Below are 21867 nucleotides of genomic sequence, written 5' to 3' on the forward strand. Positions count from 1 at the left end.
GTGAACAAAAGAGACATAGTCCTTTGCCCTCATGAAACTCCAGTCTAACAGACTGGAGTGTGTTTTGAAAGATCCAAGGTATGATCAAAACATAAACTGAGCCAATTGAGCCATTCCTTGAGGAATATAATATGAAACTCAAAAGATGAGTAGGAATAATAGAGAGAACCTGATCAATAAATGCATTTACATATGTTGAAGATAAATATTTTTAAATTTTTTTCACTTCTAGGGGTGAGTGGTCAAAAGAATTTGAAGAACATTTCCCCAGAGCGAATTATCCCCAAACCTCACTGCGCATTAGAATCCCTCAAGGTGCTTATTGAAAGGACAGATTCCCAGTCCTCGCCTGTAATAATTATGTTTGGTAGATTTGGAGTGAGATCCAGGAAACTATTTAGTGAACACTCCAGGTGATTTTGATGAGTCCTGCTCTGCAAATCAGTTCTCTACGAAGCTGATTTATTTCCTCTGCCCCAAGTCCCAAAAGACGTCTTTATCCACAGCTAGCCCACATTTTAATTTAGGGTAGGGAATGAATTTTTGTTTGTTTCTGTGTGTTTGTGGCATTTGATTATTTTGTTTATGGTTACACAAAGTGGCTTCAGTAACTGTTCCAACTTCTGGGTTTCCCCAATAGTTGACTAGTTCTATTTTGTGACTCTGGGGGTTACTTCTAGCAGCTAAGCCCCTACTTGGACTTCCCTTACCCCTGACCCCAGCCTATAGCTTCAGAGTCCATTGAAACTGTCTCTTTCTCAGTGATTTGTCTTGGTCTTTTCCAGTAGGATAATCAACTGTCCGGTTGGTCCAAGACAAAGAGGTTTACAGGAGCCTGGACTTCCATTAATATATTTGGGAAAAGAATAGGTAGGCCAGAATGAGCCAGTCATCCCAGCAGGAAACTTGGCTTTCAATAAACAGGGCATTTGAAGAGCTAAAATGGTGGCCCTAGTTCATGCTGCCTAGCAGGGCCAGACTCTTTAGCCTAACCATTTGTAAGCCTCCTTTGTTTTCATCCATCTAATTTCCACCTAGATCCATGGAAACAGGAACAAGAACAAGGCTATTAACTAGAATTTAAAAACCCTTTGTCAATTTTAGCTGCTGGCTGCCTGCAGAGACTTGGAAATGCCAAGTTTTACGGGAGCCTCACGCTGTTTAGAAGGGAGAATAACTACTACACCAGTGTCCACGGTCATAAGCGTTGTCAGTCAACCCCATCAGATCCTTCTCTCTCTGGCTCCAGGTAACTAGGAGGAATGTGTCTTCAGTCCTGTGGCTTGAAGGATTGTAGTGGACCCAAATGACAGGCCTCCTCCAGAGAGCAGCTCCAACCCTTGTAATCTGTGTTAAAGCAAGAATTAGAAAAAAAGAGGGTTCTGTGTGAAATCCCTCTTCCTCCAAGTTGAGTCTAGCCCCTGCAAACCCAGGCTTGCTAGATTACCTAGAAGGAAAGTGTTACTTTCTCTCAGGGAAGAAGAAATGAGCCAATCTACTATCTATGCGTTAGGACCTGCCATAGCTATTGTAAAAGCCCATTCTCCCTTCATCCTCGAATCACCCCCTAGGGAGAAGGCATTCACAATGCTCTTGGAGAAATAAGGAACTTGACACCCAAAGACTTCAGGTAGCAAAGTCCCTGTTACACAGCTAGACGACATGGAGCAGAGAGTCAACCAGCAGAAAAGGACTACAATGTTGGAGCAGCAGCTTCTCCCACACCTGGCTCCCTCTGCTTCTCCCACAGGGTCCCTGCTCCTTTCCCATGTTCAGTTTAATTAACACAGAATAGGCAAGGAGGGAGCGTTTTAAAACCTAGATCTCAGGAGTGGAAGCTCCCGGGATATCTCCCTTCCTCTGAGCAGCACCTGGGTTCTTAGACAGCTGGAAAGCATGCAGCCACTCTCTCAGCTTTGCCTCCAAAGGAGCAGCCCATTTTGGTCCTGTTTCCTGACTCTGGCAGGGAGTCGACACTGCCTTTCTCACGGGTGATCTTCCCCTTGCCAAATCCCAGGCTCCTCCTAGCCCTCCCAGCTGCTCTCCTAGCTGTTTCAGTTGCTGGATGTTTCCAGAGGCTCTAACATATTCCTCTGCACCTGAGGTTATTCATATAAAGGCTCCCCAGACATTATGTCCCTGTTTTTTATAAGGCTTAAGAAAAAATGGTGTTTCCATCTAGATTGACTGGTATATGGAAAAGCTGATTGGTCTATCTAGTGTTCACAAGCCATTCATTGTTCATCAGGCCCTAGAACTTAGTCAGGAATTAATCTATGCAACCCCACAAAATATCACATCCATAAGCTTTCCCTGCCTTTTCCACAAGGTAGAGCTTTGGTCCAACTCTGAAATGTAGGGTTCACTTTCTCTAAGGAGCTCATCCTCTTCCTGCCAGAGGCCAAACTCAGATACCAACTAGGGAACTTGGAAAAAGTCCCCATTTCCACCTCACATGTTCCATCTTCCTCTTCTCCAAAAAGCTGAGGCATGATGCCAATGACATTTTCCAGAGGAGCTCTGAATATCTGGTTATTGCCCCGAGGCAAGTAGGAAAATTTAATCTTAATTGTGGTTATAATAAAATTAAAATGTATGTCCAAGCTCTTTGTTTCAACTGCCTCTTTTGTGTCTAGGTTAGGTCTTGGACTTTATAATCAGATGACCAGCAGAGATTTTTTCAGAGTCTTATATTGTGAAGGCCATGGAAAAGAAAAGCAGGAAAAATTTCTACTGGCCAAATAGTGGAGAAACTAGTACTTTGGATCTCTTTGTTTACGGACAGTTTGCTCTCTGTGATGACACATCACACCTAATCTAATTCGTATTCACATTGTTCAGCTTTCTAAAAATCAACCTGCCCCCCCTCCAATATAGGGGGGAATAATTGCATTAAATTACAGGTTCACTGTAAATTATCTGCTGTTCTTTTTACCTTGGGTGTATTTTTATTCAAGCTGATTGTGGTAGCAGAAGTTGCTTCAAAGAATATTTGACCTACGGTTTGCTTCCTCAGATCCATCATCTGTCTCTTGAGCAGTAATGTCATTTCAGACAGCATCCAATTCAGAGTAAAGGCCCACTTCCTTAAACCTGCCCCCAGATCACCTACCACAAGCCCAAATCCTGTAAGTCCACTCAAAGACCTCTTCTCTCCTGCCCCTGCAATGTTTCTCTGTGGCCTCCATTCTCCCTCATTACAACTCGGTGAGTCCGATTCTGTTCGGCAACAGGTGCGTTGCTGGTGACATTGCCCTGGAGGGTATTGAGAGTGAGCAAATGGGGTCCCACACCAACTCTGTGGCTCACTGACTAAATCCTTGAATAAATCACTCCCTTTTTCTGGGCCTCCTTTCTCACCTGAAAAATTGAACAGCAGATGTGACTTAGGCAGTCATAAATAATCGATATGCAAGCATAAAATCCACATTATTTTTATAAATTTTTCTTTCATGAGTACTCATTCATTCTCAGGAATGACAAAACTAGATTTAAGCCAATCTGAAAAACTTGGCCCAATCTAGTCATTTTCTATCATTTTGGGTTTAAAGTGTCACTTTCTTAAGTAATGTCATCATGATTGTCAGTCACCACACAGCACTAAGTTCCTGGCCTACTGCAGCCAACCCCTAACAATCTGTCACTTCCAGGGGGCCTTGCACCTGACTCCTGCCCACAGTCTGATCTCCTGGGGACAATCCGATCGTCCAGATGCATCAAGGTGATAAAGAAGTCACTCATCAGATTCTTGTTATTCCTCTACTCATTTCCTCCCACCTGGTGAGGTGTCCTGGGTGGTTTTCCCCCCACATCAAACCCTGTGAGTGGCCCCAGCCTGACCTACTGACCGCACAGGCCTAAGCAGTAATAAAAGGTGACAAAACAGTCTCTGCTCCCCACTCACTCCCCAGCTTGCTCAGGACCCACAGAAAGCCTCAAGTGCACCTGCCCTGCCATGCAATGGGACCAGGCTGTCCCCTTCCCCTGCTCCCTCAGCTATGCCTTCACATGATTCCCCTCTACACAGTCCACATTCATGGGGTTCCCAACATGAAACCAGCACCAGCCCATATCTCTGTGTCAGCTCCCAACCTCTAGGGGATTTTCTTGGACGCCTCCCTCCCAGGCCCAGCAGCTGCCTCCTCCAAAAACCCAGAAAGAAAAAGAGAGTAAGAGCCTTGGGTGAAAACACAACTTCTGCTTACTTCACAAAGCCCCTCACTTCCTTCCAGCATCTTTGTATCTTCTTCTCTGGCAGGACAGAGGACAAACCAGCTGAGGTCCCCACAATCATCTTTGCCTCTTGGTCCCCAGCTGAGATGACCCCCAAGATTCTGAGGTAGAACCCTAGGGTCACAGAACCCAGCTTGAAAAACCAGTTTTTCCCTCCTCTGCTAACATTACAAAAGGAGCCCTGAGACTTCCTGACTTGGCGCTGCGTGGTGCCCATCTTTCTTCTTATAGCCAAAGACAGGAGCCAGCTCCCCGGTCGTGGATCAGGACTCTCCTGCCTGTGGGAGCATCACTGGGGACTCGGAGCGGAGGTGAGTGTCTGCAGAGTGTGGTATGCACGTGAGTGTGTGTGTCATGAGTCACAGCAAGAGGAGAGGCTCCCCTCACCCGATCTTAGGCAAAGCTCAAGTTAGGGAACTTGGCCATCCTGCCATGCTCTCCAGCCAGAGATGGGAATAACAGTAACAGTGGAAGGAGAAGGGGAGTGGGTGGCTCTGCTTTCCGTCCGGCTGCAGAGCTGAGTAAAACGAGTCGTGCGCCGTCAGGTGAGAGCTGCCGGCACAGCTGCGGTTTAAAGGCGAGGGAAGACGAGGGACTGATGAGGAGGGGAAGCGGGTCTTGGCCAGTTTGGAGGGAGAGAGCCAGGGGCTAATCAAGCCGCCCGGCGACAAAGGTTGATCAAACCACAGAGTGCAAGCTGGCTGTAATAGTGGGCTCAGCGGCAACATTGTCTCTCAACTGACCTAAGAGAGCACTTATGTACAGTTCAATACGGCTCAGCGCGCCATTGCTTTTCACGCCAGGATCCTGGGAACTCCGAGGACCCAAGAACCAAAGAAATGGGGCAGGCTAAAAACATTACAGCACCGGCATCCGAGGGAACGCCACACAGTCTTTAAAGAAATTGAGGAAAATATCGCATAAAATCAGAAGATGCTCACTATATATTGTTAAATGAAAAAGCAAGGCAGAAAGAGTATGTATTTGCTTCTATTCTTTTGTTAAAGAAAAAAATATATAGGCATAGAAAAACAGCCCAAAAGGATATCCTACATTTCCCACCCCTCAGAAATAGATTTGATATTATATAATATACAAATATATATGATTTAATATATGCTTTTCATTTACTTTTTTAAAAATTTGCATTTTTAAACTTTCTGTATCAACAGAAATTACAAAATAATCCATGGAAGAAAAACAAATATATTTTTTAAAAACCAAAACCAAATAAAAAAATAACTGGCCTTTTAGAGCCAGGTCAAAATGCTGGCGTTTGTTCAAACATGCACCAGAGAGACAAGGATAGGGCAGTGGGTTCAAAGCCCTTGTTGTGAGCCTTAGAGTGGCTAAGAAGAACTTTTGCTAAGCCATGCAAAGTATTAGAGAAAAGGGAGGGAGAGACTTGGGAACAGAAAGGGGCAGTGAGGTAGATGAGGGATGAGCAGAGCTTAAATGAGCAATTAGGTACAGCAGGGCAAGAAGGGAGGAGAAAATCAGGGAATCCTACAGAACAAGAAATGGCAAAATTTGCTAACAGCCTCAGCATGTGCATGGGTGAAAATGAGAACAATGTCCAAAATGAACTCTTCTGCAACAGACTTGGGGACACACCGTGCTGTGGGAGGAAACTGCATCTCAAGAATACCTTTTTGGGAAGAACATACATTATGGCTTTCTCATCCTACACTTAGCAGAGGCACTGTTTCTCATACATAGCAATAGCCTAGATCAGCTAGACAAATTCAGAGATAACAAGTAGAGGAATCGTCTTGTTATGCTTTAGAAAAACATTTGAAAGGAAATAAGTTGTGATGAGAGCAGGTGGAAAGGAACAAGAATTGTGAGCTGGACCAAGGCTCACTGAGGTATTTTTTAAAGTTGGAAGCAATAACATGCCTATCACAGAGCAGATCCCAATAAATGCAAATGTGATTCCTTGTACGCAAGGTTTAGCTCTCCTACTCAATTAGGAGGTCATTCTAAAGCTTTCTCTTGTTCTCCCTCCAAGGTGCCTACCAAATGCATTGCCTTGCCGGCAGTAAGTGCTCAACAATGTCTGCTGGCGAAATAAACAGAGGTAGTTAGTAATTCTATTTTGTCCTTCCTAAATGCCACCTTTATTGATAATACTTGTTTTTCCTTATTTCTGCAGCCTCTGCCACTATAGGGAAGGACAGGTGTGATCCACCACCAATGGGATCCTCAGTCCCTGTGAAATGATTCATTTGGACACTCAGACTGTCACTCGTGGAAGGGATTTTAGAAATCAAGTCTTGTGGTTTTCAAACTGTGCTCACTTCTACCACCTTGTGGTGGGGAGTGACCCATACTCTGCTTCAGTCCGCAACACAGCTGCTGTTTTATGTAGTGGGCTTTCTAATAAAATTTCATTTCTGCAGTTTTTGAAACTAAGCAAAATCTGAAAACCATGGACTTGGCAACCGTCACTTCATAAGGAGACAGCAGTTGAAAGAGCTGTAGGGCGCCTGGGTGGCTCAGTCAGTTAAGCATCTGCCTTCATCTCAGGTCATGATCCCGGGGCCCTGGGATGGAGCCCTGGGCTCCTTACTCAGTGGGGAGCCTGCTGCTCCCTCTCCCTCTGCCTGCTGCTCCCCCTGCTTGTGCGCGCTCTCTCTCACTCTCTGTCAAATAAAATCTTTAAAGAAAATTTAAAAAGTTGTAGAGCTGTGGCTAGAAACCAGTTCTTTAGACACTTTTTCCAAATTTCTTCCTCACACATCAAATAGCCCCTAATCTGGGGTATGTGTTTCAAGTCACTTCCACGTAGAGTTGCCAGATAAAACACCTGATGTCCATTAAATCTGAATATCAGATAAACAAAATTTTTTCATATGTCTCAAATACAGCTGCACTTGTCCAGCTGTCCAAACACCAGGCTCCATAAATGCTTCATCTCAGAAGCTGCTGCAGCACCTGGGCCCTCAGTGTGTTGCTATCAGGAGACTATTGTTTAACCCTCAGTTTGAGCGACAAAAACCCAGCCCATAAATCATACTGTCCATGTGCTATTACGGATGCAGTCAGGATCAAACGGCCATCACAATAATCCTGACCATTCATCGGGGTAACATGAAGCCTTCCGTACTGTAAGTGGACTGTATGACCTGTCAGCCTGACCTTGAAGATCATGCCCTGCACGTGCTCACAATTCAGTGGATCAAGTGGTTGTGCCCATCTGAATGAAAAGTACGTGTGTGTAAGGGAGCTGGAATATCTGTGCTGTTGACTGTTGAGGCCAGTTGGACAATCAAACTATAAATCATCGATCGCCGCCTTGTTTTAGGCATCGAATCACATCTCTTCCGATGTAAACGAGTATTTCTTCACTTCTGGTCTCATTGCATAGTGAGCTCTGCTACAAATTGCATTTGTCAAGCTGGACATGGAGATGAGTAAAGTAAGCCCCCGTCCTTGAGGTGCCCACATTCTAGAAAGGCAGGCAAATGTGAAATATAATGTGTAGGATGTTAAGCACGAACCACTATGAACACAGGAGGGCCATAGGAGACAAGTAAATTGAAGTCAAAGATGAAAAGGTGGGGTGGAACCACAGAGATGGGACAGTAGGATCAAAGGCTCAGAGGCCCAAAATGCCATAATAGTGTGTTCAAAAAACTATGAATAGGTTGGTGTTGCTTGAATGCAAAATTTACGATGAAGGAAAAAAATGTTGAGGTTAGAAATCTAAGCTGACTCTATAATATAAAATAGAAAACTACTAGGAAAGCTTTAGGCAGAAAAGCAGCACGGTCAGATAGAGGTTTTGGAGAAAGCTGACTGGAGGCAGGCTGGGAAGGGATGGGGTGGAGTGCAGGGCAAGGGAGACGGTGTACAAAGTCTGGCATCAAAGAGTCATGTATGGTCCACATAGAAGATGGAGACAGTCTCACGAGACTAATGAGGAAGGGAAAGAGGATCTGGGCTTGAGAAATATTGACAAAGCCATAGAGCATAGAGGCAAGATGTGGCTGGTTGTGAATGAATGGTAAGACGGAAAGGAAAGAACAAAGCCCAGTTTTCTAGCCTGGGTGACCAGGTGGGTAAAGTTCTGTCAAATGAGACGGGAAGGTCCCCTTCGGTACTCTCAGACGGCACACTGTGTCCTCACAGATTGAAACATGTCCTTACTGTGTGCGTATTTGTTCCATGGCAGCCCGTCCCTCTGGACTGAGAACGCAGGGGGCAGAACCATGTCGGGTCCGCAGGCCCTGGCATCACCAGCACTGCAGCTGGTGCAGAGTCAGCATGCAATAAATAATTGTCAGGGAGAAAGACACATACCAAATACTGCATGGTATCACATGTATGTAGAATGTAAAAAAAAAAAAACCACCTGAATTCCTAGAGAGGATAGAAAAGTGGTTGCTAGGGAAGGGGGAGGGGTGGTGGGAAATGGGGAGATGGGGAGTAATTGGAAAAGGATACAGACCTTCGGTTGGAAGATAAGGTCTAGGGTCTAATGTACAACATGGTGACTACAGTTGATAACACTGTAGTGTATAATTGAAAGTTGCTAAGAGAGTAGAACTTTAATGTTTTCACACACACACACACACACACACACACACACACACGGTAAACATGTCAGCTGATAGATGTGTTAGCGGTACCACAATGTATACGGAAAGCAAATTGTCATGTTGTACACCTTAAATATCTTGCAACTGTATTTGTCAATTATATGTTAACAAATCTGAATGAATAAATAAATAAATGCCAAAAATTACAGATTGAGAAAGGGAATATACAAGAAAAAAAGACACTAATTTAACAAATTGCCTTCTGGATGGTGAGCCTGAAGTGACTGTGCAAAAAAACCAAGTGTGGATAATCGAGAGGCAACAGAAAACAAGTCTGAATCTTGGGGGCAGAACAGGTTTTGAGACAAAGGTATCAGAGGTACCAGCAAGTGATAAAAGCATGAAAGTGAGAAAAGCATCAGGAGCAGACCCTAATGAAATTCAACATTTAAAGGGATTTACTTCCTCCCACTTTGTAGTGAATTACCTTTGCCTTCCAGAAGTGCACCGTCCCTGCCCCTGGGCTGCTCACAGAGCCAACAAATGACTCAACTCAGGAACACATTTCTAGGTTGTGCCCCAGGGAGGGCCCACCTGTGCCTTTATGACTTTCCTAAGGCAACATTATATGCATATCTTTCCCCCCTTTTCACCAACTCAATTCTTCTGGGTTCTTTAAACAACCTCTGAATTCTGTGAAATTCTCCTCCATGAAATCTTCCTATGGACCACAGGAGAGCAATCATCCTGAATATCCTAGCCTTTGAATCACTAATTGCCATTCTACTTAATCAAAATGTTGAACTCTTACACTTGACCAGTTCTTTTTCCAAACAGATATCTTTGTCATCTACCAACTTAGGCCTGTGTAAACATCTGTTTCTATGACTCATTGGTGCATTGTTTCTATTCTGTTGACTGTGTGTTCGGCCACAGCAGTATTCTGTGTGCTTTGACCTAGTGTGTACCCTGAAGAGACCACAGGCTGTGTCAAGCAGGGTGATGGGACAACAAGCATCAGTCTGTTGAAATCACCCTATAGCCAGGTGATATGTCAAGCTATGCATTTTGGCTCAGAAAATGTGGTTAGGGCAGGAATGCTTTGTAGATTGTGTGGTATTTACAATTAGGCATGACATAAGCTTTTTTAGAAATAACCAAAAAAGGAAGTTGAGCTTCTAAATTCCTAGCTTTGTCAAACACCCACAGGGTTTCTTTAACTAGAAAGATTAAAAAGATAATAACTAGAAAGGAAAATGTCTAATGTCAATATGATAAATATATATTTATGTCTATGTGCTAATATAATTTTCAGTGATGGATCAGTTAAGAATAAATTCATCTGCAAATCACAAGAAGCCTCCTTTTCCCTCATAACAAGTTCAGAGATAGGCAGTCCTTGTTAGCATAGTAGCTGCCCAGAGGGACCCACTGGGACCCGGGTTCCTCCTGCCTGTCCTCTCCGCCATCCTTAGTTACACTCACTTGTCCTCACACTTGTCATCTCATGGGCAGTGATTGCTGGTTGCTCCACCTCCAAGGTTCATGTCCCTAAGAAGACAGGGGAAAGTGGGTTAAGGCAAGGAAGAACAGGAACTTGTTTTAGTCAGGAAGGGAAGCCCTCCCCCAGCGACTTTCACCTACCTCTCACTGACCACCTCCAGCCACAAGAGGACAGAGATCAAGTTTGTAGCTTTCTAGCTTCCATGACAGAACCTGGGAAGAGGTGGGAGAAATAAAAATTGGGAACTGTCAATCAAGTATTTCAGACAAGAATAAATCTAAGTCACATTATTATATCTGCCTATTTCCTAAAATCTTGTGAGCATGTTTTAATCTAATTTACATGTGCTGATGTTGATTTCTATTTGCATAATTCTTAGAGTGATGTCAAAATTCTCCACTCTCTATGAGCAATATTACCCTCCTTTTTTTATATGGTCTACTTTATCAAAGTGAGCTAGGAAAAGGATAGAAAATATTTCCAGATGCTAGCTCAGGTAATTGGGTGAATAGGATATATTTTTAGCCACATGTTATTTTTTAAATTGGTTCCTGGAATTTTCCCCAGCGGGGGCAAGAATATCTGTGGTTGGCAAGCAACAGTACCATGGATAATTTTACCTACCTTCCCGCATGTTTGCCCTGCTTGGTACATGACAGAAATTGGAATTTGGTTACAGATGTAAAGTCAGAGAATGGGTTTTGTGTGTGGGTAGCCTTTGCCACAGAGAAGTGCTTTGTCTCCATCTGGTGGACAATCTCGTCTTTGCACCGTCAGCCGCGGTTCTCAGGCCTGGCTGCTCTTCCGACCTGTGGTGCTTGTAAACTGGATACCCAGGCCCTTCCCCAGACTGTTTCCGTCAGGTCTGGGAAAGGATCCAGGCAGCAGTACTTTTTGGTTTTTTAAGATACATAATTCTAATGTGCAATTAGGGTTAAGATCCACTGAGTCATAAGTAGGTCTAAATTGGTGATGATAGTGGACAATCATCCCTCCTGTAAGATTGCCATAAAAGAAAAAGAGCCATCTATGCAGGTAAATTCTATCATCTTCCCGAGGCCTTTTTCCACCTTCCAGAGGGGAACTCGGCAAGTTGATGCTAAGAATGTGAGAAATCTAAATTTAAATTACTTCCTGTGTGACTCTCCCTATGATGAGACAATGTGCTGAACAAATACACAATCAGAACTTTCCCTGGGCAAAACTGTCAAACAGTCTCAATCTGATTTTAATAACTTAGGTGTTTACAGACCAATTTTTTACAGATTTTAATTCTCTCAAGAACTATGAAGGTGGGTATTCCTTCTTCCCACGAGTATCGGCACTCATCTAGGAACAGAGAGCCCTAGTGTATCTTAGGTGCCCACTCAAACCCTGCTTTTCCCTTCATCTTCTCTCATTAAAACTTTAACTTTGCCGAACAGCACTGTATTGTATAATTGAAATTTCCTACTGGAACTTAAACTTGCTAACCAAAAAAGGGGGGAGGAGGATAAGTATGTGAGGTGGTGGGCGTGTTAATTAATTTGATGGAGAGGGGGATCCTTTCACAATGTATACATATATCAGATCATCACTTTGTACACTTTAAATATCTTGCAATTTTGTCAATTAGATCTCAGTAAAGCCGAAGAAATAGAAATAGCTGAGTAAAGATTATGTAAGTATTCCATGTAATAGTTTTATTCATGCAAGCTTTCTGGTATCTTGAAATTACTTACAAATGTAAAGTTTTTTGAAAATTTTTAAAAACTGACTTTGTGAAGATCTGCTTTTTTCTCAGCTTACTTTTTTTTTCAACTGATTATAGATTTAATTAATGTGCACTTGATAATCTTGAAAGGAAAATACATCAAAGGCACATAGACACTTATAGTTTTTATTAAACATGTAGCATGAAAAAATACATCTTATTTATTGCTTCTTACATACTCCAGAATATATTAAAATGAAGATAGATTCAAACTGGTCACCCTTTTTAAGCACTTCTCAAACTGATCCCCGCTTATTCATGTCCTCTGATCCCATCTCCTGACCCCAGCCTCAAAGCAATCACTATAGTTTTGCCTCTACTTCTAGCTTCGTCTTCCCATGATAACCAATGACTTTGAGTATCTTTTCATATGTATATTGACCACTGCTTGTATCTTCTTCAGTGAAGGATCTGTGCAAGTCTTCTTTTACCAGATTTTTATTGGGCTGGTTGCGCTCTCATTACAAGTTTACATATTCCTATATTTCTCCCAGTCAGTGGCTCATATGCATTGTGTTGTTTCTCTCATGGTTTTTAAGACTGTGCTGATTTTTCTTTCAACATTTTCTTTATTGTTGGTTTTCAGTAGTTCAACTATGATCTTCTGACGTGTAGTCTTCTTTGGATTTATCTTCATTGGGGTTTACAGAAATTCAAAGTCAGTGTTTCTTCATAAAACTTATAAGATGGCCATTTTTCTTCAAATATATTTTTTCTGCCTTATTTTCATTTTTTTAGCCTATTGATCTCCAATTACATGTCAATCCATTTGATATTTTTCTATAGGACCCTGAGGCTCTGTTCTTTCTTCAACCTCTTTTCTGCCAGTTTAGGCAATTTAAATTGATATTTTCAAGATCACTGACACTTTCTTCTGACATTTCTGCTGCCAAATCTATCCAGTATATTTCTCATTTCACTTATTTTGCTCTTCTGTTGTAACAACTCCATTTTATTTTTTATACTTTCCATTTCTCTGCTGAGATTCCTTATGTCTATAGTCACTAAGATGACACTTACTTTAAATCCCTGAACGTACATTTAAGGGTTGCTTTAAAGTTTTCTGCAAAATTCAACATGGGCCATGTCAAGGTTTGTTTTGACTCTGTATCACACATTATAAAAGATACATTACAGAGAATCTGTATTGTATGTTCCTCCGAAGGATGTTGATTTTTGTTCCAGGAGGCATTTTGATTACTGACTACTTTCAATTTATGTAGGTTTGGTTTTATACTTTGTTAGTATGAATCTTTGGAAAGCACAAGGTGTTTCTCAAGCCCTTCTAATTTGGTAAACTCTGTCTCCCTCGCAAATCTTGAGGTTTGACTTCAGTCTATATTCGAGGACACTCATTTATACTCTGAGAGGTGGAACAAGAAGGCAGTGTCACCTTGTTCAGCCTTAGCTGGGAACATGCATGCTGGGCAACTCAAAGTTTTTGCCATTCTGCACATTTCTGAGAATGACTACAAAAGTGCCTAGAGCACTGACAAGTACATTTTCGCAAGTAAGCAAATTTGCGAATGTAATCGATGAATGAAAATCAATGTGTATCTATTTTTAGCATAATGAGACCAGGTAACAGAATAAAAACATATTAGTGCTTAAAAAGTTTTAATGAAATATTCTGATGGAAATTTTCCCTAAACATGGTGTGTCTCTTAAGACACTAAAGATAACTTTTTTCTCTGACTCAAGCTCATCATTATAATAAATAATGATAAAATCCAATGAAACCTTTAAGGTTTTACATATATCAATGTATGCTCTTAGATTTAAAAGCCCCAGGTGGCAAGAATTCTTGAGGCTTCTGCTTTGTTTTTTGCCTCTAATTGTTTTTTTTTAAACCAAAGCTCAATAAACCTTAGCTGTATGATCTTAAGAAAAGTAAACTTTATGGGTCTCAGTTTTCTTATCTATAAAATTAAGAAAATGCATTTCTAAGGTCCCTCCAAGTCTAAAATTCTATCTTTTCTAGATAGCTGTGCCTTTTCGGCCTCTAGCTGCTTCCTTTCTGCTTCTGATTTTCTGTGTTCCAAAAAATAGGAAAGCCAACTCTATTTGCTCACTAACAAATAAAAGACATTCTAATTAAAGACTTGAGATCTTTTCTAAATTATGTGCATACAAATTCTGGCAACTAGGAGCTATAATCCAAAGAGACATGTAAAATCAGTTGTATTTCCTAACAAATGAAGTAAAAACAATTCATAAGACACTGTTAAATGTAAATAAACCAAATATCTGATCTACGACACGTGTAAAAACAAAACAAAACAAAAAAACCCAGCATCTTTTCTAGGATCCTCACTGATCCTATGCCTAGGATAAAAGGAAAATGAATACAGTTTGAAAAATTATTATATAGCATAATGTATAAACTTGTCAAATCACCACGTTATATACCTGAAACTAATGTAGCACTGTGTATGAACTATACTCAAATTTAAAAAAAAAGAAAGAAAAAATCTATTATAAAAAAGTCTTCATTAGACAAATAGTGCTGTTGACTTATTGTCTTTATTCAATTAAAATTACACTATGTATAAAATAGCAATGTATACACAGGATTTAATGCATCATAATATATACAATTATCTTTGAAAAGTCAGGATGCAAGTTACAATGATTATGAACATAAAACTTATATTAAAACATTCTCCATAAGTGATTTATTTAGCTGTTTTAGGTCGAAGTCGTCGTTTGAGAATCTGATGATCACTCTCCTTTACTTTATGGTCCATCAAAATCTGAAATTAACAATTTCACAATACTTTATAAATAAAAGCTTATTTATAATTTAGTAAGATCTATTCAAGTGCTTAATAATTGGAATAATAGGTACATTATAATATTTTGTCCTTTTAGACTATAAGTATACTAATCTATTAAAAAGTAATAGATTTTATAAAGATTCTTTCAATACTACCTAACATAGGATTAAAATAATCTACACCCCATATTGAATTCAGGACATATATAGCTTGAAGTAATTACTGAAATATTTGGAGGCAAATACCTCAAATAATTTTTAAGAAAAGATCTTTTGCAGCAACAAGTACCATAATCCCCCCTTATCTGTGGGGCCTATGTTCTAAGATCCCAGTGGATGCCTGAACCAAGGATAGAACCAAACCCTATGTTTACTGTTTTTTCCTATACATACATACCTATGATACACTATAATTTATGAGTTAGGCACATTATTGTATTAACAACAATCACTAATAAAACAATTATAACAATATACTGTAGTAGGTTATGTAAATGTTGTAGGTCTCTTCTGTCTACATATCATACTGTACTTTCTCATCTTCTTGTGATGATGAGAAATGATAAAATGCCTATGTGATAAGATGAAGTAAGGTGAATGTGTAGGCACTGTGACATATTGTTAGGCTACTACTGATCTTCTGACAATATACCAGAAGGAGGATCATCTGCTTCCAGACCACGATGACCACAGGACATTGAAACCATGGAAAACAAAAGCAAGGATAAGAAGTGACTACTGTATATAACTTAGGAAAGTAGAAAGAGCATTATATTGCAACTAAGAAAAGAAAGAACTTCAGCCAAGGGAAGAAATTATGTACTAATCAGACAGAGAGTGAAAAGTGACCAAGAGAATAGTATTTCCAACAGCATGTCCTAATTGACCCTAATTCTTCACCACCTGCGTTCCAGTGTCTTGTATCTGATAGGTACTGTTGCATAAAGTCTCTCCCCTGATTTCTCTGAGCCACTTCCTGTTGAAGGCTTCTCCTTAAATTACTTTTCTACCATCCATTTCATCCACTAGGCAAATGCAAGCCTGATGGAAAATTAGAACTTCCCCTGTAATAGCACAGACTGTTCTGAGTGAAGAGAATGAGTCATCAAGTCAGGATGACAAACTACAGTCTTTTCTTAAAAGAACCTGGAAGGCTTAGAGGAAAGGTGGGAGGAAATGACTGAATGTCAATTTTGTATTTTTACCAGGCTCACTTAGGTCCAGATTTGTACAACTCTTATGATATAGTTAACAAGAAAAATAGGTGTTAGAAGCAAATAAACTACTAAACAGTATTAATTCTAATGATGGAATTAAAATTTCTCTGATTAATTTACAAATGTAAATACGTGACACTTGTATACATTAATGCAACACTTATAATTATTACAAATTTAACACATCAAATAGCAAAAGTATAACATTTAAAGCATATTCCAAGAGAACTGATCTAAAGAATAAAAATTCAAACCATTATAAAATTCAGATTGTTATGAATACCTCCAAATTAAAAAGAACATGGACAGTTTTACTTTTAAGAAAACCAAAAAGAGTAGCTTACCACTTGCCCAGATATATCAATAGGAGATGAAATTTCATTTGTGTATAATTTCCGTTTGGCCCGTTTTGGTCGAGACATATTTTCTTTACTTACTTCTACATTTGAGAGCTTTGAAGAGCTCATCGTTTCAATTATCTTCTTTGCTGTGAAAAAATACATATATTACTTAAATTCTGAAATAAATAACTTTCTAACTGGAAAGTTTTGAAATCCTTAATAAAGAAAAACATACCAAGTTAAAGAGAAAAAGCACTGCAACTTATAAATGGTGAAAGGACATGACTAGTCAATTCACAAAGAAAAAATTAAATGTCTCATAAATACATGAAATAATGATGAACAGCAAAAACAAAAAAGCAAATAAATAAAACATCAGTTGACTAATGTTCAACATGGTGAAAGGTTTCGTGAATTATAGTACAACCAACAAAACTCAGGTGTTTTTAATGACTTGAAAAGGTTCATGCTGTTATGCAAAAAAGCAGGATACATATATCCCGGACCATGCAGCAGTACTCATATGTAATCAATACACAATTACACACAAACACAATCAATATTAAGTGAAAGCAGTTTAGAATTTTGAGCCCTTTGCTTACCGTTAACACACACACACACACACACACACACACACACACACACACACAGAGTAAATCAAATTGTTAATAGTTGATTGCTTCTAGGAAGTGGAATAAAAATTTTAAATTCTTACTTTGTACATTTGTTTGTCTTTCAACAGGTACATACTGATTTTAATAGAAAACATATTTCCATCTGGGAAACCTCCGGGGTAGAAAATCCTTATACATATAATATCAACTATATATTTTTTTAAATAGAAAAAACATTGAAGGAAATATGCTAAATTGAAAGTCTACTTGTCGAGGGTTAATCTGGGCTTGAAAGAGCTGAGCTGCCCAATGTCAGAGCAGCCAGTTAAGTCAATAAGCCAAAATAAAAGCAACTCTTAAGCCTTTAACCACTTACTGCAATAGAATAAGCAAGAGGCAAAACCTGAGAAAGCGCCAACTCCCACCCCCACCTTCCATCCTTCCCCATGGGTGGTCTAGGTCAGGAAGATCAGTAAGGGGTGGGGATGTCCGCCCCTGCCAAGGGAGCGCTGAACAGAAAGCTCTGGCTCTTGCAGTTTTATGCACCTTGGGGCTGGAGGCCAGAAGGAAGGGCTAAGAGTGGAAAAGTAAAATCAGAGTGGAGAAAGTGTCTTCAAGGTTCCCTCCCCTTTCCGGTCATAAGAAGGTCCCAGGCAGAGGTGCCTGAGGAATTTCTCTGCTAAAGGCCCCCAGTAAAGAGGCTCTGAATGAAGGCACTTTGGCTAGGACTACAGATATGTATCAGGACATAGGTGGCCAGGGTCCTGAGTCCTTGACTGTAACTCCCTTCAGAGACTGCTCTCCTTAGATGTGGGGAAGGCGGCTTTTCCCCATGAAGCCTAACATGTAAAGCCTCTGTAACTGCCTATGGTCAGCCTAAAAAGAAAAAAAAAGTCACACATGGGATTTTGGCCAGGCGGGAGCCGCCAAACTCCTCATGACAATGTGCCAGCCACTATACTAAGAGCTGAGGATGGGAACCACACAGACTCACTGCACTTGTGAAGCTCAAACTGTAGTGGAAAAGATAAGAAAACAAAAATTAGAGATTAAATAATTCAATCTGCACTTTGAAAAGATCCTTCTGGCAGCCATGCACTGGATGAACAGGAGACAGACAGGAGGGAAAAGTTGAGAAACCAGTGAATGAAGGAATGAAGTAACTGGTTATCAAGAACAGTAGAATTTTAAAAATTAATCTCTATTTTTTCCCTACGTTTTCAAGTGATCAACAACAGACACAGTATAGTTATAATCCAAAATAGGGGTATCTTATACTCCTAGAAATAAATGTTCAAAAATCCACACTAGGGGGGTGCCTGGGTGGCTCAGTCATTAAGCGTCTGCCTTTGGCTCAGGTCATGATCCCAGGGTCCTGGGATCAAGCCCCGAGTCGGGCTCCCTACTCGGCAGGAAGTCTGCTTCTCCCTCTCCCACTCCCTCTGCGTGTGTTCCCTCTCTCTCTGTGTGTCTCTCTCTGTCAAATAAATAAAATCTTAAAAAAAAAAAAAAAAAAAAAAAAACCACACTAAGGGCGACTGGCTGGCCCCGTCAGAAGAGCATGCAACTCTTGATCTTGGGGTGGTGAGTTCAAGCCCCATGTTGGGTGTAGAGATTAAATAAATAAACTTAAAAAAAAGACCCCACACAACGTATACAATTAGGGAAGTTGTTAAAGAGCTGGGTCAACCAAGTAAGGGAGTCAATTACCACATGGGTACTTCCCTTTCCTTGAAAACCTATTTTCTTTTGCTATGGAAGTGCTTATCAATATAATTTAAATAAAGGGACGCCTGGGTGGCACAGCGGTTAATCGTCTGCCTTCGGCTCAGGGCGTGATTCCGGTGTTACGGGATCGAGTCCCACATCAGGCTCTTCCGCTATGAGCCTGCTTCTTCCTCTCCCACTCCCCCTGCTTGCGTTCCCTCTCTCGCTGGCTGTCTCTCTCTGTCGAATAAATAAATAAAATCTTTAAAAAAAAAAAAAAAAAAAAGAAGGCTTAACATTAAAAAATATATATATATATATAATTTAAATAAAATACTTAAGAATCTAAAATAACAAGTCCTGCCTCTCCACATATAGATATTTAACAGTTTGCTGTTGTCCCTCCAGATATCTTCTATGCTTATACTAATTACACCTTTAAAAAATACGTGTTTTTTGAAAAACACATACAAACGGGGTCTGGTACGTCTGAAGTTCCCAAGCTGTGCACGAAGATGTACTACAGCAAACTCACAAGAGCACCTCGAAATATTTTAAATATTCGAAGAAAACAGTGACACACAATAGCTCAAGGAGTTCATACTTTCAAATGATAACGCATTACATTCCTTTTGATGATGATGTATCTTTACAACTGTGATTTTCAGAAGCTGAATTTTCTGTGGTTTTTGGCCTTAGCACTAATGGATAAAATATTTGTGTTTTTCTTTGGGTGTAGGGGAACAATGAAAAAAACTCACTGAGACATTAAGGGCACTGCGAACCAAGAAAGTTTGGGAATCTCTGTGTAAGTTTTTACAGAAAGTGTTTTTACACTTCAACTCTCTCCAGCTTTATCCTTCCCTGTTCTCCTCACCTCTAGTCTCTAATTTATCCCACTGCCACCACTGAGGCAATCTCCTGAAAATCCTGAGTCCACCGCCTGCCTCTTCCCGCAACGATCTGTCTACACTCTCCATGCCAGATGTATACTGTTACCCCAGTGCCTGCACATGCCCTACGCTCTCCTGGTACTCTGCCTGTGTTAAAACTGTTCCCTCCAGTAGGTGTGTGTGTGTACATATAAATGTCTGTTTGTATTTATTATATACAGAAGAAGTATATATCTTAGTATGTGTTTATACACAGATAATTAATATGGTTAATGTTACATCATAAAGAAAAAACCATGAAGCAACTAAATCCAATAGCTACTTATAGAAATACATATTTTTGATATATATGAATGGGTAATGTTTGTCAATGCATAGAAAAAAAATACTATAAGAATATATACCATAATATAGTGATTACCTCTAGAGGGTGTAATCCTGCCAGCATTTCAATACCCAAGTTAATCCTACATCTTCAAAAAAATAAAAAATTTCCCTTAGCCTCTGAATCAAATAGCTCTCTTCCCTCCGATACCACCATAGCACTTTGCTTGGATCCCTGTAACTACACTAAGTGGGCTGCTCTGGATGAATTCTGGATGAATTAAGTTGATCCCTGAACAACACAGAGCTTTGGGGTGCTGACCCTCCCATAATGTCAAAAATCTGAGTGCAACTTTTGACTCTCTAAAAACTTTACTAATAGCCTACTGTTGATCAGAACTCTTACTGGTTAACACACATTTTGTATGTATTATATATTGTATTTTCACAATAAACCAGAGAAAACAAAATGTTATTAAGAAAATCATAAGTAAGAAAAAATACATTCATAGCAATGTACTTATCAAAAAACATCCACAGGGCACCTGAGTCAGTTAGGCCTTTGAATCTTGATTTTTGCTTCGGTCATGATCTTAGGGTTGTGAGATCAAGCCCCCTTTTGGGCTCCATGCTGGACATGGAGCCTGCTTAGGATTCTCTCTCCCCCTCTTCCTCTGCCCCTCCACCTCTAAAAACAAAAGAAAACAAAAAACATCCACATATACGTGGACTTGTACAGTTCAAACCCGTGTTGTTCAAGGGTCAACTGCACTTACATATCGTTCTTTCTCCTCCACTCCAGTGAACATCTAAGCATGTCATCATCTCATGCATCGTCCCATGGTACTCAACATAGGACAATGTCTATTCAAACTATGATAATCACTGCTGTTGAGTTAAAAAACACCTAATATAAAAGGTCATTTAGTTTTCTGCAAACCTTTTGATTGAAGAATTGTTGGAGAATGTTGTAAGAAGTCTCCAAATTTCTGTAGTGTTCCTTCTTTTTTCTTAGTGGCCACATTTGTATTTACTGTGGATGCCTGACTCCGTAAAGAGTATGTTTTCTTAGATGACGGACGTTTGGAAACCTAAAAAACAAACATTTTTTGTTACTGTCGATGAGAAATGTTAGAAGAAAACAACTGTAACCACAGTTGAATTAAAGAGGCCAGACACAGGTCACAAATTCGCAGGCAGGTTAATTCAGGATTAAGTATATGAGGAGAGGGTGAAAGAACCAAAGAATGGCAAAATGGGTGTGATAGGCTAACTCAGAAGTATCACGAAGGGCCTGCTGCTGGCCTAATGTTAAAGGTTATTATATTCTAAGCTGAATTAGATGAGTAAGAAATGGAAGATAAATGAGTTATAACTGGACAAAACTGGATTTCCGGGTAATTACTGATCAACTTTGACATCTTTATTTTTATATTCTACTTTATAAACATTAAGAAAATGGTCAATTCTGAACACATTAAAAGACAAACCTTTTGTTCCTTTTTGACAGAAGAATTTCTATGCTCAGAAACAGGAGACTTCAAATTAGGTCTGGGTGTAGCATTCTTCTTATTTTCACATTTCACCAAGTCCTAAAATTAATGAAATTCACTGGTTAATTTCTTAACAATATTTTCTTTCTCTAGGCTCAAAAAAAAAAAAAAAAAAGATGATGGTTCTCTGAAGATATTTTGGGTTGTCACTGCTGGGAGAGGAGGATGTTTATTGGCAACTAGTGGTAGAGGCCAGGAATGCTCCTAAACACCCTTGTAAATGCATAGGAAAGCCTTCCAGAACAGGAATACAAACCCAAATGCCAATCATACTGAAGTTGAGAAACCTGACTGAAGGTATGACTTTTTCTCCCAGCTTTATTGAGGTATTATAGACATAACATAGGTACGTTTAAGATGTACAATGTGAGGATTTAATACACACATATACTGCAACATGACTGAAGG

The 21867-nt window shown here is 40.1% G+C and overlaps 1 protein-coding gene across 10 annotated transcripts in view; it reads right to left on the reverse strand.

Moving 5' to 3' along the window:
* Nucleotides 1–14538: 14538 nt before the first annotated feature.
* KIF20B (kinesin family member 20B) overlaps nucleotides 14539–21867 on the reverse strand; it is a 65336-nt gene continuing 58007 nt past the window's right edge. For all 10 annotated transcript variants that reach the window (XM_057308426.1, XM_057308421.1, XM_057308428.1 and 7 more), the window contains 4 exons: nucleotides 21397–21498; nucleotides 20847–20997; nucleotides 16372–16514; nucleotides 14539–14787 (listed from right to left, as the gene is read on the reverse strand). In XM_057308426.1, the coding sequence (XP_057164409.1) occupies nucleotides 14710–14787; nucleotides 16372–16514; nucleotides 20847–20997; nucleotides 21397–21498 (474 nt within the window). In that variant the 3' untranslated portion in view covers nucleotides 14539–14709. The remainder of the gene's footprint in view (nucleotides 14788–16371; nucleotides 16515–20846; nucleotides 20998–21396; nucleotides 21499–21867) is intronic.

This window comes from Ursus arctos, unplaced genomic scaffold (assembly GCF_023065955.2).
Source record: "Ursus arctos isolate Adak ecotype North America unplaced genomic scaffold, UrsArc2.0 scaffold_7, whole genome shotgun sequence".
Taxonomy (NCBI): Eukaryota; Metazoa; Chordata; class Mammalia; order Carnivora; family Ursidae; genus Ursus; species Ursus arctos.